This window comes from Zingiber officinale, chromosome 1A, assembly GCF_018446385.1.
Source record: "Zingiber officinale cultivar Zhangliang chromosome 1A, Zo_v1.1, whole genome shotgun sequence".
NCBI classification, from domain to species: domain Eukaryota; kingdom Viridiplantae; phylum Streptophyta; class Magnoliopsida; order Zingiberales; family Zingiberaceae; genus Zingiber; species Zingiber officinale.
This window is the reverse complement of record NC_055987.1, coordinates 158,632,645-158,658,235: the sequence shown is the minus strand read 5'-3', so window position 1 is coordinate 158,658,235 and position 25,591 is coordinate 158,632,645. Positions and strand designations below refer to the sequence as shown.

The window sequence follows — 25,591 nt, the reverse complement described above, 5'->3', positions numbered from 1 at the left end:
TCACCACTATCCTTGAGCTCTACGTGAGGGTCCGTCTTTCCGGTGCACATACACTAAATATGTCTAATTCATCTCTCCGTCAATACCAATATCATCTCAGCCAAGCTTTATCTAACTCGGATTCAGAACATTATCGTCTTCCATGTGTCGCCATCGTCCTGCTGAGGTATAGTAATTCCTATATCACTCAGCTCTTGGTCCCTCATAGCTTCTACGTCACTCTACTCCATCTTCGTATACTTATCTGGATCGTCAGTATAAATACCCCACGAGGAGTTAACTAGCTCCCAGGAGAGATCAAAAATACCAAGCAGATCCATAGAGGATAAAGTTAGGAGGCAGTAATTAATTAGTTTGTTCCATATATAAATCGATTCCCGAGTATGTCTGCGAAGGTAAGAGTTCGTTAATGGCCTGCACGTAGAATTAATTATATTTCCAATTGAAAACCATACATGCAGTTAATTAACGTGCTAATTTCTGCAGAAAATAGTGCTGATGAAGGTGATCATCATGTGCAACAAGTGCAAAGTGTGCGTGATGCGCACCATCGCCAAGTTCGACGGCGTCACGTCGGTGGCGTTGGACGTCGAGAAGAAGCTAAGCCGGAGTCATGCAAAGATCTGCCGCCGTGCTGCAGGGCTTGCAGTTACGTGGTGTATGAATTATGATGATTACCAGCCGAATCTATGCATCATTACCTAATTAATAATCAATGGATTGATCAATGTGTACACCCTTAATTATATGGTTTTCATCCAAGAAAAATGCTTTCCCTTTAAAAAAAAAAAATCAAAACAATACTTTATCATATCAAAACAATGATATATATTAACCATTCTAACGGTAGGTAATTAAGTCGTTGAGTGAGTGGAACCGATCGAACGTGTGATTAGGTTAATTGGACTAGCCAAACTAAAATGGACTTTTTGATAAAATTAGCTAAAATAAAACAAACTAATCAGGCAAGCCGGAAGAGTTGACTTATCGGAACGTTGGCAAAAGTCAAGTGGTTGATTCATTTTAGATTGAATTAAATCGTACAATTAATGCAGGCCATAAATTATTGTATAAAATTTTTAATCATGAAAATGTAATTACTTATCGATTTGTTTATTCACTAAAAAGACCTATATATATTATTTCTTCTGTAATATTAATAAAATCTATAACAAACTCTCTTTGCATGATGCATCTCCTAAGCCTTGTACATTCGAAGAAACAAGCTTTAAAGTGTTAATTAAAGTAAAACAAAATAATCAGAAATACAGAGATAATTAATAACACAAGGCCACATCAAAACCAACCGAAGAGCAGCTCAACAAAGTGAGACGACGACAGCAACCAACACAATCAGCGGATTTAACAAAAAGGCAAATTGAGGATTCAAAACGTACGTTGACCTTTCAAAGGCCGCTTTTTTTGAAACCACTGAAATTAACTTTGGAGAAAACGAAGGTTGACTTTTATAGAATAGTGTCATTGACTAGCTAGCTACAACTATCAAACGAATACAAATTTTATGAAGCTGTTAGATTGGGTGAAAGTTGTTGATCTCGATTATTAATCAATGACTAATAAAGTCATCTAAAATCAAATGCTAATCTCATGATTTATTCCCTTTGGAGTATATGGAGCTATCATGAAGGGGCTGGTTACGGCTCCACCTCTATTTGAGTATTTGCCACTAATAATGGAAAAGTTGTTGTGACTTTATCGTCAGCTCATGGCCCCTCAATCACGCAAGCATTCGCACGTTATAAATATCATCCATTAATAATCCATCGAGGAATAGATTAGGAGGCGGCAATTAATACTTTCCCAGAAATTATGTCAGCCAAGGTAAGGGTTCGTTATAAGTTAATCGAATCCTGCATGCATAGAATTCCCAAGTCGGAATTAAACCATGCACGCGATATTAATTAATTAATTAATTAATGCGTTCGTTTCTGCAGAAGATCGTGTTGAAGGTGAGCATCATGTGCAACAAGTGCGCAGTGTACGTGATGAGCACCATCGCCAAGTTCGACGGCATCACGTCGGTGGTGTTGGACAAGGACAAGAGCACTGTCACCATCGTCGGGACCGTCGACGCCGTGCTCGTCGTGAAGGCCCTCAGGAAGGCCAAGAAGCTGGCGGAGATCGTCACGGTGGGGCAGCCAGACAAGCCGGCGGATGACAAGAAGCCGAGCACCGGGAAGAAGCCGGACGATGCCGAGGAGAAGCCAGAGCTATGCAAAGATCTGCCGCCGTACTGCAAGGTCTGCACTTACGTGGTGTATGATGATTACCAGCCAAATCTATGCATCATTATCTAATTGTATAAATGCGATAAGGGATTAATTCTCGACGGATTCCCATGTTATGTTTTCGGGAAAAAAAAATCCTTCCACCCCTAATTAACTTAGCGATCAACTATAAGCTTACTCTGAGTTTTATCTCCTTTTACATAATTTGAGAACGGACTGTAGAAGCGCTTGAAATTATTGTAATCATCTTTACTATAATAAACTGAAATAAATCAATCAAGATACATGTGCATGTATTAGCGTGAGTAAATATTTGTTCTTGGAGTAAAAGGTGACACCCTAAGCAATTCAGATATTAATCTAAGACCTGAATATCTACATTATAAAAAATTGAAAAAAAATCTCATTGAGGCTTGAAGAGAGTTTGTTAGGGTTAGACTAACAAATTTGTCCTGATTTCAGCAAGGAAAGGAAATCACTGGAGTCAACTAAATTTCCATGGTTAATTAGGTTGCTATATTGTTTGCTATTAGATTTGAACCAATGATTATGAAAGCAATACTATAATCACTCAATTAATTTAATTAGGTCTTCCATCACTTCAGAAATTATAGATAGAATAAAATTTACAAACAATACTAATTTCTTTATATTAAGCTTAAATAAAATTAATTAATTAATTAGAGAGCTATTATATATGTGGGATTACAAATATCTATCTTGGTAAGAAATTAAAATATATATATATATATTTAAAATAGCTGTATTCTCTTCATTTACCAGTGGTTTTCAAAGAAGCTAAAATGCTATGATATGAACTCATTTATCTTGTGTATTTCAAGTATTGGACTTTGCTTGCCAAAGGCTCGAGCAGGGGTGTGATCCATGTTTGGCCCAAGTTATTATGGGTTGTGCCTGTCATGCTGAATACATGGTCATGCAATGACTCGCACAGGTTCATGCATTGCCTTGTATGGTCCAAATCTAGGTCATGCCAAAGACCTATATATTTGTATAGTGGATATACATTAAGTGTAGTTGGGAAGGGTTGGTTTACATCAATTTAAGGATGGTGATTGGCTAACAATAATGTTTGTACATGACTAATCGAATGATCTTGTTCATAGACTACAACAAATAGGTTTTCCACCAGACAAAACTGCCATGTCACGTCAGGGAATTTTTCATCATGTCATGTAAATTAAATTACGATTAATAACTAATTAATTTTCGTAGATTTATCGATAATTTAAAGTTTACCATGATAAAATACATAATGCCATCTAGGTATGGAATAAAATGATAAACACCTTAGAATCAAGTAATCACATACACAATTAATTATTAAACAGTAAAAATCATTGTGAAAATTATTTATTGATCCGGCGGTTAGAACAGGGGACCCTCATTCTGAGGGGTCAATGCCACGCGGGAGTCAAAAGGCTAGGTGGCCGACCGGAGAAGGATGGGCCGACCTCCCGGCCGGCCGACCGGCAAATAACCAATGGGAAAAGGCGTCCCGACCGGCGTCGGGGTTTCCGGTGCTCGATTGAACAGTAACAAAGGGCCGAGCGGAAGTCATGCTTGACCGTAGACATAAAAGTAACATACTGTTAGCAATCCCCACATAGCACCTTACCGAGGATCTCCCCAGCATACCGATGCATATGGAGGGCCGGACGTGATGTGAGTGCCGGCCGGCTGGACGGGAGATGAGGGTCGGCCGGCCGGACGGGAGATGAGTGTCGGGCGTCCGGAAGCCCTGGCATGTAGTAAAGAGAGAAGGACAATGAACATCTTATGACAGCTGTCAAGTCCTATGACTAGGCCATACTCCAAATCTGGCGGCAAGGTGTTCTGCTGTCCCATCGAAGACGTGCTTGGACTGTAGCAGTATAGCGTCAGGTAAGCTTTCTGACATGACACATACCGAGGTATGGGCTACGGATACGTATGCGCCTCGGTGGACGTGCAGGAGCTCTATCACCGCTCTATATAAAGAGCCTCATACTTCGCCGGAGGTACGCGCGATATACAACTTTGGAGCCACTTTTTTCACTGCTAGCTTACCTGACTTGAGCGTCGGAGGGTCGCCGCTGGGAACCCCTTCCCGGCCCGACTTCTGTGCAGGTTCACCGAAGGTTCATACGACTAGACGGAGGCCCACGTCATCGACTAGGAGAGCGTCACGTGCCCAACGTCCATTGGTTCAGCGATTCGGACAGGATCATTTATGATACACCCTTTGTGTGGTAGTGCTTATGGTAACTGCGACAGAGTTGACAATCACATAACTTGAATTTTTTTAATAATAAATACATAAGAAAGAAAGAAAAAAAAATAATATATTAGGTTTGGGATAGAGATGCACCAATTTATTCTTATCTTCATTTCGTAAAATATTATAAAAAGCACGTAAGGTGTATTTTTTACAATAATAATTATTTTATATAAAATATTTTATTTGACTTGTCTAACTCATCATAGACTTTATCAAGAATGGCTTACCTAACATGCAATTTTGGCTTGATCAACCAAACCAAGGTGGCTATCTAGATCGGTTTCCTTAGGCCTAGTAAATCACTGCTTTTCCCAATTAATCGACCATTTTGTTGGATCAGAGTTATCTGAATGAGATCAAATCATCCACTTGCTTGGCGCACTACTTTTCTTCTCTCATGACTGATTGGTTTGAGTTGCGACCATTTTAATTTCTGCAGAAAATGGTTTTATATTGAAGTCTTCGGTGTCGTCAGCTCGTGTCCCACAGCTGGGCTGCGCTACTCTACTGACTACTCCCTCTTCGTCTTCGCACTTATCGTCAGTACAAATACCCCGCGAGGCACGAGCAATTAACCAGCAGCTCTCAGCTGGAGAGATCGATCAAATATAGCGACGACAATTGGCCAGCAGCTCCATCATTCCGATCCATCGAGGATTAAGTTAGCTAGGAGGCAGCAATTAATTAGTTTGTTCCGTATATATATATATAAGTTGATTCTAGCTCCAGTATGCCTGCGAAGGTAAGAGTTCGTTAATGGTCGAATTAATTATATTCCCAATTGAAAACCATACATGCAGTTAATTGACGTGCTAATTTCTGCAGAAGATAGTGCTGAAGGTGATCATCATGTGCAACAAGTGCAAGGTGAGCGTGATGCGCACCGTCGTCAAGTTCGACGGCGTCACGTCGGTGGCGTTAGACGTGGAGAAGAGCACGGTCACGATCGTTGGCACCGTTGACGCTGTGCTCATCGTGAAGGCCCTCCGGAAGGCCAAGAAGCAAGCGGAGATCGTCACGGTGGAGGAGCCAGACAAGAAGGACGAGAAGAAGTCGGAGTCAAGCAAAGATCTGCCGCCGTGCTGCGGGGCCTGCGCTTACGTGGTGCACGATGATTACCCGCCAAATCTATGCATCATTACCTAATAATCAATTGATCCATCAATATGCACAAAAGTTAATATATATTGGCTAAAGCCTTATTTTCCTCAAAAGTAAGTGATCATTTTTTTTAAAAAAAAATTAATTATATTATTACCCTGCACATCAGTTCGATGAACGACATATGAATGACTAAGTGATTTCGGACGTCCGAATCACTTCCAAGTACCTTAAGTAATGGAAATCACACTCAATCACGAGTGTTGTTATTTATAAATTATCTTAGTACATTAACTTATATATTTTTTTTCCAATTTTTATCATGTTATTTACAAATTTATATTCTTAGTACATGAACTTATATTTTTTTTTCTAGTTTTAGTCATGTTATCTACACATTCACGTTTTTAGCTCCGTAACTTGTATATTTTTTTTTCTCAAATTTTAATTATTTTTTTTACCCGGAATTCAAATTGACCATATGTAATGGTCTAGCACAACAACAATACTAATATGGAAAATGAATTTAAGCATTTTTGCTTATGATGGAGAAGAATCGTGGATCCCCATTCAACTTCCATATGTGTATCGTAGGCAATTATTGATAATCAATTCGAATTCTAAGCCAAAAGAAAATTGAAATTGGAAAAAAAAATGTTGTAAATAACAAGATCAAAATTAGAAACAAAAATATAAATTAATGTACTAAGAAAGTGAATTTGTAGAAAAGATAACTAAAATTGAAAAAATATATATATAAGTTCAAGTATTAAGAATGTGAATTTATAGATAACATAATTAAAATTGAAAAAATATATTTTATTAGGACTAAAAATGTAATTTTCCATATATATGTTCTTACATACCCTTGTTCTCCAGTATTATTATAGCCTATCTCAATATAAAGTAAAATTACTCCAACTCAATAAAAATTACTAGACAAATTATTCATTAATTAAAGTTATTTAAATTTAATCAAAATTACTTTGACATTTTTATTGCAGTTATAGAGTAGATATAAGTTATAGTAGTTTTGGTCATAACCGCATCAAATTTTTTTGATAAGTTAGTGAATAATGTTTTGATATAATAGTAAGTTGATTTACGTGTTGTAATAATTACATTTTTAGTTACTATAATTACGTTGAAAATAATAATTTTTTGAATAAAATCGTAACAAGTTGTTCAAGGTACTGGATGGAATTACTTTAAGTCCCCTCGGGGTGATGCGATGATTAAAATATAGGGTGTTATCATATGAGATATTGGAATCGAAATTCGGCGTGACCGAGCATAACCTCCCCCATGTCTTGGTCATTTGCACTAATGGCTAGTAGCCACCCGTGATTTACCTCCTCCGTGTTGGCCTAGGGATGGGTTGGCGGGGGCGCTGGGGCGAGCGAATCGCCTTTTGCCACATGGATGGAATTAATTCAAGTCCCCTCGGGACGGTGCGATGGTTAAGACATGGAGTGTTGTCATATGAAGTCTTGGGGTCGAAATTTGACATGATCAAGCATAACCTCCCTCATGTCTTGGCCATTTGCACTAATGGCTAGTAGCCACTCGTGATTTACCTCCTCCGTGTTGACCTAGGGACGGGTTGGCGGAGACGCTGGGACGAGCGAATTGTTTTTTGTCACATGGATGGAATTAATTCAAATCTCCTCGGGGCGGTGCAATGGTTAAGACATGGGGTGTTACCACATGAGGTCTTGGAGTCGAAACTCGGCGTGACTGAGCATAACCTCCCTCATGTCTTGGTCATTTGCACTAATGGCTAGTAGCCACCCATGATTTATCTCCTCCGTGTTAACCTAGGGATGGATTGACAGGGGCGCTGGGGGTGAACGAATTATTTTTTTTCCCACATGGATGGAATTAATTCAAGCACTTCGATTTTTTTTTAAAAATTTATGTCGAGACGTCTGAATTTATTTTTTTTATATTTTAAAAAATAAAAAATTCTTTAAATCTGAAATCTAAAACATTCTAACTACCTATATTATAACTCATGAGCATGTAAATTTTTTAATCTTGACAATATAACCTAAGTAAACATATTATAACTTAACTCATATATATATATATATATATATATATATATATATATATATATATATATATATATATATATATATATATATATATATATTTTGAATGATGATACAAGAAAATTTTTTAAGAATAGACTTATACATTCATGATCTATCATTTCACTTTCTACAAGTCCTATTATTTTATATATCTATTCCTATCATTGAGTATTTTATTAATATTCTTTTATCATTTTTCATAATTTTTATCATGCATGTACCAACTATCGTAACGTCACAATAGTTTAGGTTTTAACTCTGCCTTCATCCAAATGCATGCTAATGCTTAAAGGTTTATAACTATCTTTTGTAAAATAAACATTTCTGTGAATTTTGTAAAATATTTATGGAACATTAGTGATATATATTAACAATTAATCTAATGCTAAGTGAGTGGAACAAGTCTAACATATTAATTGGACTAGTCAAACACTCATAAATTTAGTAAAAATAAAACAAATTAATAAGTAACCCAGAATTAGAGTTGACTTGTCGGATCCATGGCTTAATTATATTGAATAAAATCGTACAAATAATGCAGACCATAAAAATACACTAATTATTTTTATCTTCATTTCATGAAACATTAAAAAAAGTAAATAAGGATACATGGTTTTTGCAATGATAAATATTCGTATATAAAATATATTTTATTTGATTTGTGTAACTCATATAATTTGTCAAGAATGATTTGCCAATCGCTTGGCCAATTCATTCGGCCTTGTTCAAACCTAGCTCTTTTTGGCTCGATCGGCCAATGGGGCTATCTAGATCGGTTCCGGTAAGCCTAACGACTGCTTTTCGCGATCAGACCATTTTATCGGATTAGACGGACAGTTAGCTCGAATGAGGGTTTCGCCAAGCACCACGACGAATTAGTGTTTGACTTGAATTGCGACCCATATTTATTAAATGCATGGAACTGCTAGATGCATTCAACTAACGATCCTTGGCCTGTGTTACCCACCATGTGATGGCATGGCAATAATGACCAATATCGTGCATTCTTTATCATCACCAATTTACAGAAATGGTCGAAGGAGCTTTCATGTGAACCCATGTTGTGTAATTAATTTTCTTTTCTAAAAGCAAAAAAGATTGATAAAATTATATTAAAATCGTACTAAAGCAAACAGTAGAAGGACTAAATTAATTTGTCTGAGAGTTTCAACTTATGGCAAACTGGATGAATACAGTACTGGCAAATTTATATTTCCTCTCCTTGAGGATCGATCGTATATATATGGAATATTGAGTTGTATTCGGCAATAATTTTGAAGGGGGAAAAGAAAAAGCTAAACCAAAATATCACAACTGTTGATCTGTTGATGATCCAAACCAAAAACTACGTACTAAATCAGTTTGTGAATCTTCATGCATGTTTATGTCCTCGAAGCCAAGCCTCTTGCTTCAAATCCCTTCATTATCCTCAACTTCTTGCATGAAGAGATGAACATTCTACGACCCAAAAGTCCAAGGAAGAGATTACTATATGATTAATTAATTATCCCTTAAACGTGTTCGTAAATCAGATTAACAAGTATATATATATAAATTATACTTACTCCCATGGTACATCTCCAGCCAGCATCCAGTCCCCATCTTTATCCTCATATGTGATCGCGAATCCACACTCATCGCCGTGCCCTTCCAAGCTACCTGCAAATACAAATTACGTATTTTAATCAACAATTTTTTTTCCCATTTTAGCCACTCATGTAATTAATTAATTGTCGAGATCAAAAGAATCTTTAACCTGGGGAAAAACATTCGAACATGCTGTTCAATGCGTGGGTGAGATCCTTGTAACCCTCACACAGCCTGAGATCCATTTTCCTCAAGTAAGGAGCTCCATCCATGCTCACCTTCACGTATATTCCACCATTACTGCTCTTCTCCTTCTCTGCTGTGAGCTCCATGTTCTTCCTTGCCCTGAAGCTGTTTGTCCTGCAAGATCTCACCGGCGGCCACCCCACTGCTTGTGCCCTGCATACAAAATCTAATTAATCTACGTCGAAATCCAAGAAGCCATCCTGCTGCACTCAGATCATGCATATACTGCACGTACTTGGCTGGAGGAACACTACTACTCTGCTCACTGTTGCAGCTCTCTTCATGAGATCGCTTGCCGGTCACCTGTGACGGCTTCCTCGGCGCATCGGAGCCGGGGAGACTAAGTGTGAGCTCAGTTGCCTTGAAGTTGTCGAGATCAACCTCCATTTCCGTTTCTAGTTGGCGATCCACTGAGCTGATCAGGTTAATTGTATATATAAAGTCAAGGTTTGTTCTCTCTCAGGCAACTGAGCAAACAGGTAGCGGGCAAAGGATCAAAGTGGGAACGGCAGCGTGTCGGAGGGAGCGGGTCCGGCGGGAGGGGGTTGCCGGCCATGTGGGCGGCAAGGCGGCGGTGGGCCGCGTGAAGCGCCTTTAAATATGAATGCCTCGAGCCAGTCAGCCAGCAGACTTGTCTCCTTGTTGAATGACATGATAAGTTGTTTAACGATTTCCATCTCTCTTCAAGATGCTTACTTTGAATTTATTTTTTTATTGTACTAGGCAGAGTGATTGCTTGGTTGGGAAGTTAATTTGATCATGATGGCAGGATGACGGACATTATAAGTTACAGATTCACATTAATTTAGTGTGGAATGCATATTAAAAATGTGAAGGGATTCGTTGGCTGATTTTGGTGTATATTTTACAAAGATGCTGGATCGTTCTTGGATCGCACAGCACGAAAATGGTTTAACCGTTTCTGATCCAACTGTCTACCAACTGTTTAGTAAAACGGGTCTGAATCAGATTGAATAACGTCAAAGTTGATCCAAACCGGCCGGTCCATTTTCCGACCCAACTGAGTGCATCCATAAGTGTTTGTGAAGTAAGATTCCTTGATCCATAAAAAAATGGATTAGAAGATGGACTACTTATAATTATGATACATGATCCGATCATAATTGATAGTGATCCCTCTTCAAATTCATCGTCCTCCAAATTATAGTCGGCCTCTGATTATCCACCGGATCTAAACTATAATATGGAGACAATGAACTTAGGATTGTAACCAATTATGACTTGATTACGATCACAATCTAATGGGACAGGATCCTCTTTGTGGTCCAGAGGATGGACCACCAAGTATTATTGGCCCTTTTGAATGGACCCTACCTATTTAATAGATGTGGTCCATTCAAATAGACTATTACATAAAATAGTCCATCCTCTGGATCGCAAAAAACGATCCAGAGGCTCTGCCCTCCAATCTAACCACGATTACAAGTGGTGGATCCACTGGTCCCCTTGTCTTATGGACCAGGGATCTGGTCTCTCGCTCCCCGAATGGAGCACAGATCTCCTAGACCACTTTTTTATGGTCTAAGGGATGTGCTACTCGTATTTGCGGTCGGATCGTGACTGTGATTCAGCCGTAAATGATTGTGATCTCTTCTTGAGTTCATTATCCTCATTAGGTTATAGTTTTTGTTCGGAGCGAGTGACCCCGACCGCCCGGAGACCCGGTGGTAGATAAGTGATCAGATTACTGGGCGGCAAGCGAGGATGTCATCCAGACGGCCTCAGGCTGCCCGTCCTGAATAAAAACTATAATCTAGTGGGGACTGTGAATCCATAAAAAGAATCACAACTATTTACGATTGAATTACGGCCACAATCCGACCGTATGAGTGGACTCCCCCGAATGGCCCCGAATGGTGATACCTAGAATTTTGTCAGCTGCGGCGACTCTCCGGTGACCGCGCTCAAATGGAGATGCGGTGCCCGGTTGGTGCGGAAGCCAACTACTTGCTCATTCTACTCTGTGAGGTACGCCTTCCTCGACAGGCGCGGCGCCGGCCGCTGCTGGATTCTTGGCGCCTTGCGGTCGCAGGGACAAGACGACGAAGCGAGGGAAGCGGACGAAGATGATTGATGGGATCGAGGGTAGGGTGGAGGTCACCGAGTCCGCAACCGGTGGCTGGCTCAGAGTTTTGTTCTCCATCTCTATTGGAAAAATAGTCTTCATCTATGTTTTTGTGACCGCGTTATTCATCACTCAGATAAAGGTCTCCATTGTATGTGAGTTTCAGAAGTTGGGATTGAAGACGAAGGTGTATACTGGTAAGATTAGATTCTGAAATCGTGTTTCTTTGAGTTCCTTGTTTTTCCTTAATAGTTTTCTTAAGCGCGAAAACTGAATTTGTGATTACCTTGATGATGACGGTCATTTGGTATGTTATATCATAAAAAGGGCAGCCCGGGCAGACTTACCTTCCTTTGCAAGAGCCTGGTATGTTATATCATAGAGCAAGCTTATTTATTTTGAATGAAAGAGCCTAAATTTTGCTTTTTTTAATCATCAACTGGACATTGATAGTCACTCAATAAAACATGGTGACAGACTATATACACTAGCTCAGCATATACATTGTGAATATTTTTGTGGACAACTTTCACTTAGCATACGCATTTAGGAAATTCTACATATATTTGAGAATTATTGTTCAAATAAATCACTAAGATACATTTCAGGAACCACATGATAAGAGCAAACAGTTGTTCTGAGTCCTCTGACATATGGGTAGGATTTTCCATAGTCATTTGGAAAACCATGGATGAACAAGATTTCTCCAAATGCAAAAGTTCAATAAGATTGTAAGTTCATTTTGGATCTTATAAAAGATTGCCTTATAGCCCTTTCACTAGAAGTCTTTTGTCAATAGACAATCAACCTCTTATTAGTTTGACATGGGAAAAATACTTTCTACTCTACATCCACATCTCTATAGCTTCTGCTATATCCATTTGGTTTAAGAAACTTGGAATACCAGTCACCAGAATATCTACGATACCTCGTTCTGTTTTGTACACTAAATTTGACTCCAATGAGACCATAGCGACTACTATAGCCATCAACAAGCTCAAAGCTATCCACAAAGGACCAAGCAAAATAACCCCTGGCATTTGTTCCATTCCTGCAGTATCATCAAAAGTTTCGAGTCAGCTAAGAATTTTAAACGTCAATCCTTTGTAGTACTAAAGTACAAGAACTAAATGGATTCTGGAAAAAAAATTGGAAGTACCTTATGGAAAGAAGCATGCTTTCTATGTAATCTTTCATGTAGTTTGCTCTGTGCTCGTCATGATAGTTATATTCAGTAGTTGCAGGATCTATGTTGTACTCTGGATATCCTGAAATTACCCACTGTAAATATATTAGAATCAATGCTAGAATGTGATGCTGTTTTTATGGCCGTCTTTGTGAACCAAACAATTACCATTTTCATGGATAAAGACAGGTGGATTTCCGTACTTGTCTCTGATATAGTGGAGCAATCTTTGCATAGCCCATGGTGTCGAAGGGATTGTAGGAGGATCTTTTAAAACCAATACCTGATAGAAGTTCCATTTCCTGTTAGATTAAGTAGTTTCTAAGAAATTCCAGGAAGATAAATCACTTGACATTTATTATAGTTTTGTGCACCTTTGTAACATTTGTTTGTGGAACTGCAGGAACAGAAAAAAAATAGTTAAGGTATAATCACCGCCTAATACCAAGACCAATTTGTGAAATAAGATCGTCAATCAGAACTTCGAAAGTAACTTACATGTTAAACTGGCTGCAATGTCAGTGTACCAATCTCTCAAGATGTCATCTGGATTACCAGTTACCGCTTGCACAAAAAACTCCTGATAGTGATTAAATCCAATGAAATCAAAAGATCCTCTCAATAAGGCCGACTCTTCTGGTTTGAAGGATGGTAAGCGAGATCCAACAAACTTCCTCATCACAAAAGGGAACCTTCCATACACTATAGGATCAATGAACCTGCCGCAAAGCCCATCGAATTCAGTACACGTCACACAACTTCTGTATGTCTAGATTGAGCACACAGAAGAAATCTCCAGTATATTGTTTGGTTACTCACCATCCTATTAAGAAATCCAAAACTCTGTTAGCTGCTGCTATATCCTCTGGTAGAGTTGTGAATGGCTCAAACCAGGGAGCAAATAAGGTAATTCCGATATAACCTCTTTGTTTTGGCTTTTGTACGAGAAATAACACTCTTGTTCAGTTAACATTCTGAATAATATTAATAACATTCAACAAAATTGAAACTCATGCTGAAACCTGATATTTCTTTCTGTACAAGGAGACTGCTGATGCATGAGAGAGCAAAAGGTTATAACCAGCCGCATATGGCTCAACAGATGAATTCCCTTTGGTGCAATTGAGTCCATATAAGGAGGCCAAGGAAGAAGAGCAATGATTTGGTGGAAAGTTCGCAAGATCGTAGCCTTGGATAGAGTAAACGTTTGGCTCATTGATAGTGACCCAGTATTTTACACTGTCCCCAAACTCTTTGAAGCACACATCGGCATAAGAAGTGAAGTCTTCTCTGCATCCGAATAGACACCATCTCAGACACGGTTACAAGAGAATCAAATGTAATGGGAAATTGCCAAAGTTTACACAATATTTGGGCTCAACACTCCTGAATATTCATCTTCCAGGGCTTGGGGAAGGTCGAAATGAAGAAGAGTGACATGAGGCTCAATTCCTGCATGCAAGTATAGTTTGGGGAAATTGTGAATGTGGAATTCTTAAGGTATGATTTGTTATTCTAGTAGTACCATATTTCTTGAGCTCATTGATCAAATTGTTATAGTACTGCACCGCCTCTGGATTAACAGGCCCTCTACCATCTGCAAGCATCGCACCCACTAGACTCATGTAAACTTCAACTGTTTTGTCTGGAAAAGAAATTATGGCAAGTTGAATACTAACCAGGAATGAGTCTACTCCATGAGATGGAGAATCTATAGGCATCCAGGCCCATGTCATGCATCAACTTTACATCTTCCTGCCGCCAAAAGAAACCAAAATTATATACACCGTCATTAGATCACCATAGATGGGTATAGCTTTGTATGCAAAACTAGGGATTTACCTTATACATGTGATACTGATCAGCAGCTACGTCTCCTGTTCTCTTGTCCGCAGTTCTCCCTATGATTCTTAAGACATTTAGTTGTTGCAGATAACAACTATGTGTTTATTTCTTGGTAAACAAAAAGTTAACCTTCATGTGCATATGTGTCCCAAATGCTGGGTGTTCTTCCTCCCTCTGCAGCTGCCCCTTCAACCTGAATGAGAACTTAAAATAAAGATTTAAAGAAAAGAGACGGGGATAAAGATTTGAGAGAGAGAGAGAGAGAGAGAGAGAGAGAAATGACCTGGTAAGCAGAGCTACCGGCGCCGAAAACAAAGCTAGTGGGAAAGTCATCTCTCCTGCTGCTGCTCGCCGGAGCTGCTGCTGCTGCTAGTATCATTAATAGTGCCCAAAGCAACACCGGAGAACACCGCCTATTACATTGCCTCTCCATCTCTGTTGCAACACCGGAAATCTTCATGACTTCATTCATACTACGACAAGACGATGACTACGTCTGTGGATGTGTTTTTCTCATGGCACTTTGTGTGGCGGTGGAGGGTGCAGCAAAGGACGACAGAATGTACCAATCCACACTCCGTGGACGAAGGAAAAAGTAAGTGAGAGGGAGGAAATTTTGGGAGGCGGAGTCTTGGGCCTTGGTTGGCATTTTTATGCGTGTTTGTTCTATCTTGGAGCATGCCATAATTTGATGGTCAAGAAGTACTTGTTGTCTACCACTGACTTATTCCTCAAGCTTTGACAAGTCTTGGTAACTCAATGATTGTCCCTGGCCATTATCTATCCAACAATCAATCCAAAAGTTAATTCTGTGATCATCAGCAAGCTTCCAAGATATAACGTTCACCACAGACCATTCATAACAAAGAGATCTCCAAAACTGAGAAGCAGTGTACACTCAAAATTTCCCTGCCACGACCATATTTACCCAACAATAATGGATTGGGTTATTATTTCACTGCAAAAAGTTCCTAAAAGAGCAGTGTTTCCGATTTGGAACTTTCGCATCCCTAGTCCTGATTTCTTGTTATCTTGCAACTTTTACCAATTAAGTGGAGCAATGAAGAAATGCTTAAGTCCATCATTTTCCTTTTTGTGGGTTTTATTATTTTATGTATCTATTTTTGAATATTTTCTTAAATTTTTTTCCTTAAATATACTATTTTTCTTAAAGGAATGTGTTGATTACTAGGTCTATTCTCCCAAATCCAGTTATTCGGTTCTTACAATCTAAAATGTCTGTCCGATTCTATGAAAATTTTTTATTGGTCATCGTTATAAATCAGGAAGTGAAGATGGATCTTGACTGGCATCACAATTTTTTCAAACGGAAGGACCTACCTAACTTTTTCATTTATTCAACAAATAGTTTTAGGAAACCTCGCAGGTTGAATTTCAAAGCTTGGGATTGCCCCCATAACTGCCTTGGATGGATGGGACTTGGTCGGCCAAAGACAATGATTTGAAGGCCACCTTAATAACCAGTTCCTCACGGATAGGAGGGCGTGTCCAGATCTCGGTCTAGCTCGCAAAACTAACACTGATTGGCTTGATAATCCTGTAGTCGGCAAAATAACCTTGGAGAATAAAATGGTGGATTTGCTTTGGTTGATTTCGCTGTCAGACTTAAGCAAAGTGGTCTAGCAGGATGTTTCTATATGTTTCCATTCTGATTTTCTGACAGAAAGTTCGATAAGTTTAGTAGATTTATTAATTTAAAAGACAATGGTAAATTTATAAAATTAAATAAAGTTTATAATGTAGATTCTTGAATAAGTATAGCCATGTTTGTCTGCATTCCTTGATTTTTTTTTTTTTTTTTTTTTTTTTTTGCGCCCCTTAAAGCTGTAGCATAACTAAAAGGCAAAAGCAGTGTTTGTGTTTACTTCGGATAATGGCAGCCATTTGATATACACAGTCGAAAATTATTATTCAAATAGATCAACGAAGATATATTCACGTTTGGATCTTACAGAAGCATGCCTAATGGTACCATCAGTACATGGCTGAAAGTTTTAGACATTCTACATTCAACTGCTTAAGTTTAAATGTAAGATATTTCTACTCAACATTAACATCTCCGTATCTTCTCGTATATCCGTTAGGTTTAAGAAATTGTGAATACCAATCTGCAGAGTATCTTCGATACCTTGTTCTGTTTTCTACACAATAGTCAACTCCAATGAGACCATAGCGACTTCTGTAGCCAGTGACAAGCTCAAAGTTATCCATGAAGGACCAAACAAAGTAACCCTTGACATCGGAACCATTCCTGCAGAATCATCGATGAGAATATGAAGTCAGATACCATAGCTTATTTGTGGTGCTTTGTTGTTTAGTCCTTCAACAGCCAAGAAATTTAATAGTCAATCCTTTATGTTTTGTATGTGCATGAACTAAAGGTCTAGTAACAAACAATAGAAGCACCTTATTGGTAGAAGCATGCTTTCTATGTAATCTTTAATGTAGTTTGCTCTCTGCTCATCATAGAACTCATGGCCACAAGTTGCTGGATCTATGTTATACTCTGGATATCCTGAAATCACAAACGATAAATATATGAGAATCAATGCTAGAGAGTGATACCGTATTTCATGGTCAGCTTCCTGAATTGAACAATTACCATTTTCATGGATAAAGACTGGTGGATTTCCATATTTGTTTCTGATGTAGTCGAGCAGTCTTTGCATAGCCCACGGTGTGGAAGGTATTACAGGAGGATCTTCTGAAACAAAAACCTGATGGAAGTTCCACTTCCTGTTAGATTATGTAGTTTTCCAGGAGGATATATCAATTAAGACTTAGTGCAGTTTTGGGCACCTTTGTAACTTTTGTTTGGGGAACTGCAGGAACATAGAAAAACAAGGAGAAAAGATAGAATCACTGCCTAATACCATAACCAGTTTGTGAAATAAGAGTCAATCAGAGCAGTGAAAGTAACTTACATGCGAAACTGACTGACATGTCGGTGTACCAATCTCGGAAATCATCATCTGGGTTATCAGTTGCTGCTCGCAGAAAAGCCACTGAATAATGATTAAGTCCAATGAAATCAAAAGATCCTCTCAGCATGGCTGACTCTTCTGATTTGAAGGATGGTAAGCGGGATCCAACAAGCTTTTGCATCACAGAAGGGTACCTTCCATACACTATTGGATTTACAAACCTAAGCACAAGAGACACCATGTAGGCCTCACAATTTTTTGATGTCAACATTCAGTACAAAGAAAAATATTTCAGTGTATTGTTTACTTTACTCACCAGCCTACTAGGAAATCCAATGCTCTGTTAGCTGCTGCTATATCATCTGGTAATTTTGTGGCTGGCTCAAACCAGATACCTAGTAAGGTAATTCCAATATAGCCCCCTTGATTTGGCTTTTGCACAAGAACAACACTCTATTTTAGATAACCCCCTGAATAACATTTAGATCATTCAATTAAAAGCAAAACTAATGCTGAAACCTGATATTTCTTTCTGTACAGGGAGACAACTGATGCATGGGAAAGCAAAAGGTTATGACCAGCTACATATGGCTCAACAGATGAATTCCCTTTGCTGCAATTGAGGCCAAGGGAAGAGGCCAAGGAGGAAGAGCAGTGATTTGGTGGAAATATTCCCAGATCATGGCCAAGGATGGGTTCGATGTTGGGCTCATTGACAGTTATCCAGTATTTTACTCTATCCCCAAACTCTCTAAAGCACATATCAGCATAAGCAGTGAAGTCCTCTCTGCATCACAATGGACACAATCTTCTTAGACACTATTCCAGGAGATGCAAATGAAAGGGATGTAGTAGAAATTTACACAATCTTTGGGCTCAAGAGTCCTGAATATTCATCTTCCAAAGATTGGGGGAGGTCAAAGTGAAGAAGAGTGACATGAGGTTCAATTCCTGCAGGACAAACATAGTTAAGTAAAATTGTGATTGAAAATTGTTTAGGTATGACCACTAATCTAATTGTACCATATTTCTTGAGCTCGTTGATCAAATTATTATAGTATTGCACCCCTTCTCGATTAGTTGGCCCTCTACCATCTGCAACATGGCACCAATTAGATTCATGTAATGCTTAAACTATTTGGTCAGGAAAAGAAATTATAGCAAGTTGAATGCGGACAAGGAATGACTCTGCTCCAGGAGATAGAGAATCTGTAGGCATCCAGGCCCATGTCATGCATCAACTTCACATCTTCCTGCCAACAAGAAAAACCAAAATTTTATATGCCTACAGTTCACAAGATTGCATAATTGCCTCAAAAACTCAGGATCGACCTTGTACTTGTGATACTGATCAGCTGCTACGTCTCCTGTTCTTTTGTCCTCGGTTCTCCCTGAGATTCTGAAGACATTTCAGAGTTTGCAGTTATTAAATTAGCGTGTTTTCTTGTTAAACGAAAAGTAACCTTCGTGTGCAAATGTGTCCCAGATGCAGGGTGTTCTTCCTCCCTCTGCAGCTGCCCCTTCCACCTTCGTGAGATTGAGACCCAAAATATTACACCATGAAAACTCAAGAAATTAGTTGAACTCTCGACTTTGAGACAAATTAAGAACTAAAGAAATTGCACCATGAAAACCTGTTACTTTTGGTAGTCTGTGAGGTAAACTGATATTGTGGAAACGTGAAATGCAGGTATGCAAAAACATAGTAGAATAACTGTAAAAACTTAGAAAAATGAACAAAAAGATGCAATTTTTAGGTATCGACTCCTTTCACCCTTCTCTTACAAGATTTACTTTAGAAAACAAATTTCTGAAGATATTTGACTTGTAAAAAATCATCAAGCCAAAAACTTCAATTTAATTTCTTTTTTTTCTCCTATTTTTAAACAAGGAAAATATATTGTCATGCTTTTAGACTTGTCCTATTTAAAGCTTTTTCATTGTCAATATTTATTTGGCATTGGTTAGCTATTGTCGCTTGTTTTTTGGTTGATTTGTTGAAATTGTAAATCATGCTTCAAAATAAAAATGAAAATTAGAACGAAGATCTCTCTTTTTTAAGTTCTTTTTTTTTATTAATTTTTTCAAGAGGCAAAGATTGTAGAGTGAAAATTTCCTTGTACTGAAACTTGTGTCCTTTTTCTCCTTGTAAAGGAGTTCCTCAGTACTTTTCTGGGAAGGTCGGCTACAATTCAACACTCCAAAGTGCAAGTAAAAAAAGATGAAAAACAAAGAGAGAAAGCATAACAGGGAGAGAGATCGCAAATGGTCACCTGGTACGCGGAGCTGCCGGCGCCGAAAATAAAGCCAGAGGGGAAGTCGTCTCTGCTGATGCCGCTCGCCGGAGCTGCTAGTGCTACTAGTACTATTAATAGCACCCGAAGCAACGCCGGAGCACACCGCCTTATGCACCTCCTCTCCATCTCTCTTTTCTCTAGCAACGAAAGAAAACGCTTAATCTTTCCCTGCTTTAAACACCACCGTCATACCAGGGAATATCAAGGAGGACCTCTGTGCTCTCTGGACGTTGCTCTACTTGCCGCCACCTGCCACAGAGCCATTGCACCAGCTGACCACCTGCCACAGAGCCATTGCACCAGCTGACCAGCCATGTAGCAGAGAAATCCTTGAAAAAAAGACCGGTCGAAGGATAGAACGGGTTGAACATATATGACTCTGGTCACAATCTCCTCACTCCTCTTAGATAACATCTCAATCTTACTTCCAATCGGACACTCATGATTTAGTCTCCTCATTTTTCCTGAGTATCATCCCAATCTTATTCCCAGTTCCTAGTTGGCCTCTTAGTTAATCGGACTCTTAGAGCTGAATCTCCTCATATCTCCTGGGCATCATTCCAATCTTATTCTCTGTCGATCTCTTAGCCAGTCGAATCTCAGGGTTCAATCCCCTTACTTCTGGACATCATCCCAGTATTAGTCCTAGCTAGCCTCTCAGTTAATCGGATCCCAGGACTAAGTTCCCTCACTTCTACTGGGCATCATCCCAGTCTTACCACCGATTGACCTCTTAGTTGGTCGAACCCCTAGGGGGGCAATACTGTTAAAGAATCACAACAACTTGTCAGAAAATAACAGGTATTCATCAAGGAATATTCTAATATTCTGCCACATACAAATCGCAGAACCTTCACCCACCTAATAGAAGTCCGTCGTATATCTTCTTTCACCCGACACCCATTAACATGCGACATTCTCTAATGTCTTATGATTGTAGAGGTTACAAAAGCCAGTAAAAAATTGGAGGTCCTCTCATTGGCTAAGGACGTGCTAGACAACAATCTTACTTACACACATATATTTATTGCTCTTCATCTTTTTCCACTCGGTCTCTCTTCTAACTCGAGCGTCAGAGGATCTATGCCAGAGACCTCTTCCCTAGTTCTCACTTTAACACTTTCGGATGCTTGGTCTGTGGTATTTGCAGGGTCATGGGTATCATCAGTGATGCTCTTTACCAGGCCCCAGATCCCTCTCTTCGTCAATGTTCTCGCTATCATCACATGCACCCCATCTAACTTAGCTTCTAGATGAGATCAAATTTGACACCGTTTATGATAAGACATTCACTTGCTCTGGAACGTGAAAATGGAAGATACAGGTAAAATCAACATAACTATGACGACCCGGGAATATGAGTTATTCAAGGAGGCCAAGATATGTGTGGCTTTAAAACAAACAGTAGATTCTTATCCACACCGCGCACTTGTGGCTTCTAAGGATGAACCCTCTGCCTCAAATAGAAGGTCCAAGAGGATGCGACCATGTGAATTCCCCCGGGCATTGTATCGAGCCCCTGGAGAAGGTGGCAACATAATGGAGCAATCCCAAACCTCATCGGCCAGAAACTCACCCTTAAGGGGCCCAAAGAGGGGAAAATCTCCATCTATTTAGGAGACGCTTGAACATCTCAACATTCCTTTCTCCTAGGAAGTGCTAGACGAGAAACTTCCTAAGGGTTATAAACCCCTGTCTATTAGAGAGTACGGAGGTAATAATAATCCGAAGGATCATCTTCGAAAATTTCGGAATGCTACTCTATTACATCAATATAGTGACACAATAAAAATGTCGAGTGTTTCTGAACACTCTCTCCGACTCGGCGCAAGGATAGTTTGACAGGCTGCCAGTCGGATTCATTACTTGTTTCAAGAAATTTATGAATGCTTTCTTGTACCATTTCACTAGCAATAGGAGATATCAGAAGACTAATCATAGTCTGTTTGCGCTCAAATAAGGGGCTACGAAGTTCTTAAGAGCGTACATTAAGCGTTTCAACCAAGTGGCTATGAATGTCCCGTCCGCCACCTCTGAGATATTAATAAGTGTCTTCTCTCAAAGCCTGTTAGAGGGAGGTTTCTTCTGAGTCCTCATCCGGAAACCTGTAAAGGACTTTGACAATTTGCAGGGAAAGCGGCCAAATACATTAATGTGGAGGAAACTCAAACTACCCAGTAGAAAGAGATAAAGACCCCCGCTCTAACTGGTCGGTCAGAGAGGAGGCCACCACTGCCTCTTGTATGTTTTAAGGATCCCAGGCTAAATTTTTCGCCGATTCAAGAAGCAAGGGTGGCGCAGTAGGTCGGGGACATTCGAGCTCCTATCAACCAGTTAGCCACATGGGAGGCTTGGTATTGCACTTACCACCGATCTTACACTCATGACATAGAAAATTGTCTCCAGTTCGCTCGGGATTCTCGCCGAGCAGCCGAACTAGGCCTATCTCTGCCTGAAATCACCCCTCAACTTCTAAGATAGTAGGCCAACAAACCTAACATCTCGACTCGACCGAATGATCCGGGTGGACCGTCAAGCGGTAGAGGAAAGGAAATGAAGGAAACCTGGGAGGAGGAGAATCGGGGAAATGCCGCCATTCGAGACATTCTGTAAACATGTCCTCTACTCGGTCGGAAAGTCATGTAGTGTCGATCAGAGATGTAACTAAGTTAATACCCTATGAGGATGAGTTGTAGAAAATCCTCAAGGGGCTTGGGTCTAAAATGTTAAAGGTAAGAAGTTGAATTGCTCAGAGAGCATGAATTACCTCCAGCCTTACTATAGTTGAGGATCATTCTCTATCTATATTAACTTTTATATAATGAACATATTCCTGACTCTCACCTCTGTGTGAGTTATAAGTGAGCAAGGCTCGCGCGTCTCAATGACCATCCGGTCGGATTCCAAAGTCTCGCCCTAGTGCGAGTTATAAGCGAGCAAGACTCTCGCCTCTCAATGACCATCTGGTTGGATTCTAGATTCTCGCTATAAGTGAGCAAGGTTCTCTCGTCTCAATGACCATCCGATTGGATTCCAGATTCTCACCTCAGTAGGAGTATAAGAGAGTAAGGCTCTCGAGTCTCAACGACCATCCAATCAGATTCTAGACTCTCGTCCCACTGCGAGTTATAATCTAGCAAGGCTCTCGCGTCTCAATAACCCTCCGGTCAAATTCCAGACTCTTGCCTCTATGTGAGTTATAAGCGAGCAAGACTCTCGCATCTGAACGACCATCTAGTCGGATTTCAGACTCACACCCTAGTGTCACTTATAAACGAGCAAGGCTCTCAGGTCTCAACGACCATCCAATCGAATTCCATACTCTCGCTCCTGTGCAAGTTATAAGCGAACAGGACTCTCATGTCTCAACGACCATCGGGTCAGATTCCAGACTCTCACCCTTATGTGAGTTATAAACGAATAAGGCTCTTGCGTCTCAATAAACATTTGGTCAAATTTCAGACTCTCACCTCTGTGCAAGTTATAAGGGAGCAAGGCTCTCACATCTCAACTACCATCCGGTCAGATTCCAAACTCTTGCTCTGGTGTGAGTATAAGCGAACAAAGGTCTTGCGTCTCAATGACCATCTAGTTGGATTCCAGACTCTCGCTCCCATGTGAGTTATAAGTAAACAGGGCTCTCACATCTTAATGATCATCTGGTTGGATTCAAGACTCTCGCACCTGTGCGAGTTATAAGCGAGCAAGACTCTCGTATCTCAACGACCATTCGATCAGATTCTTAACTCTTGCCCTAGTGTAAGCTATAAATGAGTAAGACTCTCACGTCTCAATGACCATCCGATTAGATTCTAGACTCTCACTCATGTGCAAGTTATAAGCGAGCATGACTTTTGCGTCTCAACGACCATCCAGTTGGATTCCATACTCTCGCCCCTGTGCGAGTTATAAGTGAGTACGACTCTCGCGTCTCAACGACCGTCCGGTTGGATTCTAGACCCTCGTTCCTATGCGAGTTATAAGCGAGCAGGGCTCTTGCATCTTAATGATTGCCCGGTCGGATCCCAGACTCTCTCCCCAGTGTGCTCTCGCATCCCAACGATCATCTGGTCAGATCCCAGACTCTCACCCCTGTGTGATTTATAAGCGAGCAAGGCTCTCGCGTTCCAACGATCGCCTGAGTATCCCTAACTCTTGTCCCTATGCGAGTTATAAGCGAGTAAGGCTCTCGATGTTGGTGCGGTTAGCACTAACGGTCTAACTCAGGTTTTGATGAATGACAAATTAGGTTAAGTTAGGTTTGTCATTGTCTAACACTCTGATCGAGTGTGCAGGCGAAGTCCAGACAGGTTGACGGGCTGACCGAATGTCTGGCACGAAGCCCAGCTAGGTCAACGGGCCGACCGATAGCTGGTACGAAGTCCAAGCGGGTCGACGGGCTGACTGGACGCTTGGCACAAAGTCCAAATGGGTCGAAGGGCTGACCAGACATTTGGCACGAAATCCAGCTAGGTCGACGGGTTGACCGGATAGCTGGCGAGAAGTCTAGACGGGTCGAAGGGCTGACCGGACGTCTGGCAGGTGAGTAAAGGTAAGTAACTGGAAGGGAGTGGCTGTGAGGACGCGTTCTCGAGAAGGGAACTTAGGCGCCGATCCGACTTAGAACCATTTCGGAACTCTAAGTCGAGATCTTGACTAGATTCCGACCTCGGAGAGACGGAATCTAAGTCATACTCCTTCTGTCTAATTATAAACTGTGCTAATACTTTGTTTTGCAGGATATACATTATTTATTTACCTCGGACTAATCTTGTCTTGCAGGAGAAGATGTTTTCTGGAGAAAGGTGGTCCAAGCGCCCGGAAGGGATCCGAGCACTCGGAGGTAAGTTTTATCCCCTGACGCGACGTCGACACGTGGAGCCTTCTGGTTGGGTCGGTTACGTCATGGTTGAGGCGTCCTGAAGGTTCCAGGCGCCCCGAGCCTCCTATATAAGGAGGGTCAAAGGCGGAGCTACAACAACAACTCAGAATTGACGATTTACTCTCCTACGCTCCTGCGACGTTGCGACGCTACTCCGACAAAGCTCTGCTCCATTCCTATTGTTTTATATTTGTCGGTATTTTATTTCTAGCTTTTCTGTACTTAATTCTTGTAATCAATTATCTGAATTGCTAGTGGATTGCCCAACGAAAGCACTCGACGAGTGCGAGCCTTGGAGTAGGAGTCGACACAGGCTCCAAACCAAGTAAAAATAACCTGTGTTAGCCTTGCTCTTTTCTACATTACTTTTCCGCTGCATTTACTCTTCTCGAACGTTTTTTGATATTCACCCCCCCCTCTATCGATTCATTCACGATCCAACAAGTGCTATCAAAGCAGGTACCGCTCTGAATTGGTACAACCACCAATCAAGCAAGGGGGTTCTTTTTAAAAGAAAAATAGATATTACATTTTCAAAGCCTTTCATTCTTTTCAAAGCAGGTACCGCTCTCGAACGCCTTTCATTTTTTTCCCTCCAAAACTGTTTTTGAAAAATACATCGTCATCTCTTCACCATTGCTTAGTATTGACAAAATATTACATTTTCAAAATTTTGAAATAATATTTGTTTAATATTTTATTATTATTTTTTTAAATCGGTGCAATACTATATTCTTTCTCCAGCACTATTAATCCAAGACCAAGTCTTGGGATTTTGTCTCTGTTTTCT

General features: G+C 40.1%; 6 protein-coding genes across 19 annotated transcripts; 3 read left to right on the top strand and 3 right to left on the bottom strand.

Moving 5' to 3' along the window:
* Window positions 1–1,702: 1,702 nt before the first annotated feature.
* Window positions 1,703–2,470, top strand: LOC122011757 (heavy metal-associated isoprenylated plant protein 43-like). The gene is made up of 2 exons (XM_042568137.1): window positions 1,703–1,842; window positions 1,956–2,470. The coding sequence occupies exons 1-2, from the start codon at window positions 1,831–1,833 to the stop codon at window positions 2,316–2,318; spliced, it is 375 nt and encodes a 124-aa protein (XP_042424071.1). The 5' UTR covers window positions 1,703–1,830; the 3' UTR covers window positions 2,319–2,470.
* A 2,555-nt stretch (window positions 2,471–5,025) lies between these two features.
* On the top strand, window positions 5,026–5,809 carry LOC122011747 (heavy metal-associated isoprenylated plant protein 2-like). Its single transcript, XM_042568128.1, has 2 exons — window positions 5,026–5,272; window positions 5,356–5,809. Exons 1-2 carry the CDS (start codon window positions 5,261–5,263, stop codon window positions 5,674–5,676), a joined length of 333 nt encoding a protein of 110 aa, XP_042424062.1. The 5' UTR covers window positions 5,026–5,260; the 3' UTR covers window positions 5,677–5,809.
* A 3,083-nt stretch (window positions 5,810–8,892) lies between these two features.
* LOC122011736 (auxin-induced protein 22D-like) lies at window positions 8,893–10,012 on the bottom strand. The gene is made up of 4 exons (XM_042568117.1): window positions 9,796–10,012; window positions 9,484–9,713; window positions 9,293–9,386; window positions 8,893–9,185 (listed from the first exon to the last, which is right to left on the bottom strand). Exons 1-4 carry the CDS (start codon window positions 9,945–9,947, stop codon window positions 9,110–9,112), a joined length of 552 nt encoding a protein of 183 aa, XP_042424051.1. The 5' UTR covers window positions 9,948–10,012; the 3' UTR covers window positions 8,893–9,109.
* Window positions 10,013–11,395: 1,383 nt separating this feature from the next.
* LOC122038170 lies at window positions 11,396–18,294 on the top strand. 13 transcript variants are annotated; one of them, XR_006127816.1, is made up of 5 exons: window positions 11,396–11,666; window positions 11,783–11,843; window positions 13,236–13,257; window positions 13,355–14,332; window positions 18,163–18,294. XR_006127816.1 is itself a non-coding variant. In XM_042597802.1 (4 exons), exons 1-4 carry the CDS (start codon window positions 11,648–11,650, stop codon window positions 13,261–13,263), a joined length of 381 nt encoding a protein of 126 aa, XP_042453736.1. In that variant the 5' UTR covers window positions 11,396–11,647; the 3' UTR covers window positions 13,264–13,535. The 13 variants fall into 13 exon arrangements, 2 of the variants coding, with proteins under 2 accessions (XP_042453736.1, XP_042453737.1); XR_006127812.1 differs by adding an exon at window positions 11,979–12,012 and having other exon boundaries at window positions 13,236–14,332; XR_006127808.1 differs by adding an exon at window positions 11,974–12,012 and having other exon boundaries at window positions 12,255–14,332.
* LOC122038168 (beta-glucosidase 31-like) lies at window positions 12,366–15,358 on the bottom strand. Of its 2 annotated transcripts, none has more exons than XM_042597798.1 (13): window positions 14,961–15,357; window positions 14,807–14,870; window positions 14,675–14,733; window positions 14,512–14,587; window positions 14,358–14,429; window positions 14,197–14,284; window positions 13,855–14,122; window positions 13,652–13,767; window positions 13,331–13,551; window positions 13,207–13,229; window positions 13,001–13,115; window positions 12,806–12,914; window positions 12,366–12,697 (listed from the first exon to the last, which is right to left on the bottom strand). In XM_042597798.1, the coding sequence occupies exons 1-13, from the start codon at window positions 15,147–15,149 to the stop codon at window positions 12,487–12,489; spliced, it is 1,611 nt and encodes a 536-aa protein (XP_042453732.1). In that variant the 5' UTR covers window positions 15,150–15,357; the 3' UTR covers window positions 12,366–12,486. The 2 variants fall into 2 exon arrangements, 1 of the variants encoding a protein (XP_042453732.1); XR_006127805.1 differs by having other exon boundaries at window positions 12,556–12,697; window positions 12,806–12,927; window positions 14,961–15,358.
* On the bottom strand, window positions 16,589–20,189 carry LOC122038167 (beta-glucosidase 31-like). The gene is given in 13 exon segments (XM_042597797.1): window positions 16,589–16,949; window positions 17,105–17,213; window positions 17,301–17,472; window positions 17,474–17,520; window positions 17,623–17,843; window positions 17,939–18,054; window positions 18,142–18,409; window positions 18,486–18,573; window positions 18,646–18,717; window positions 18,800–18,875; window positions 18,955–19,013; window positions 19,086–19,149; window positions 19,896–20,189. Coding segments are annotated over 13 exon segments (1,653 nt in total). The 5' UTR covers window positions 20,046–20,189; the 3' UTR covers window positions 16,589–16,738.
* Between the last annotated feature and the right edge of the window lie 5,402 nt (window positions 20,190–25,591).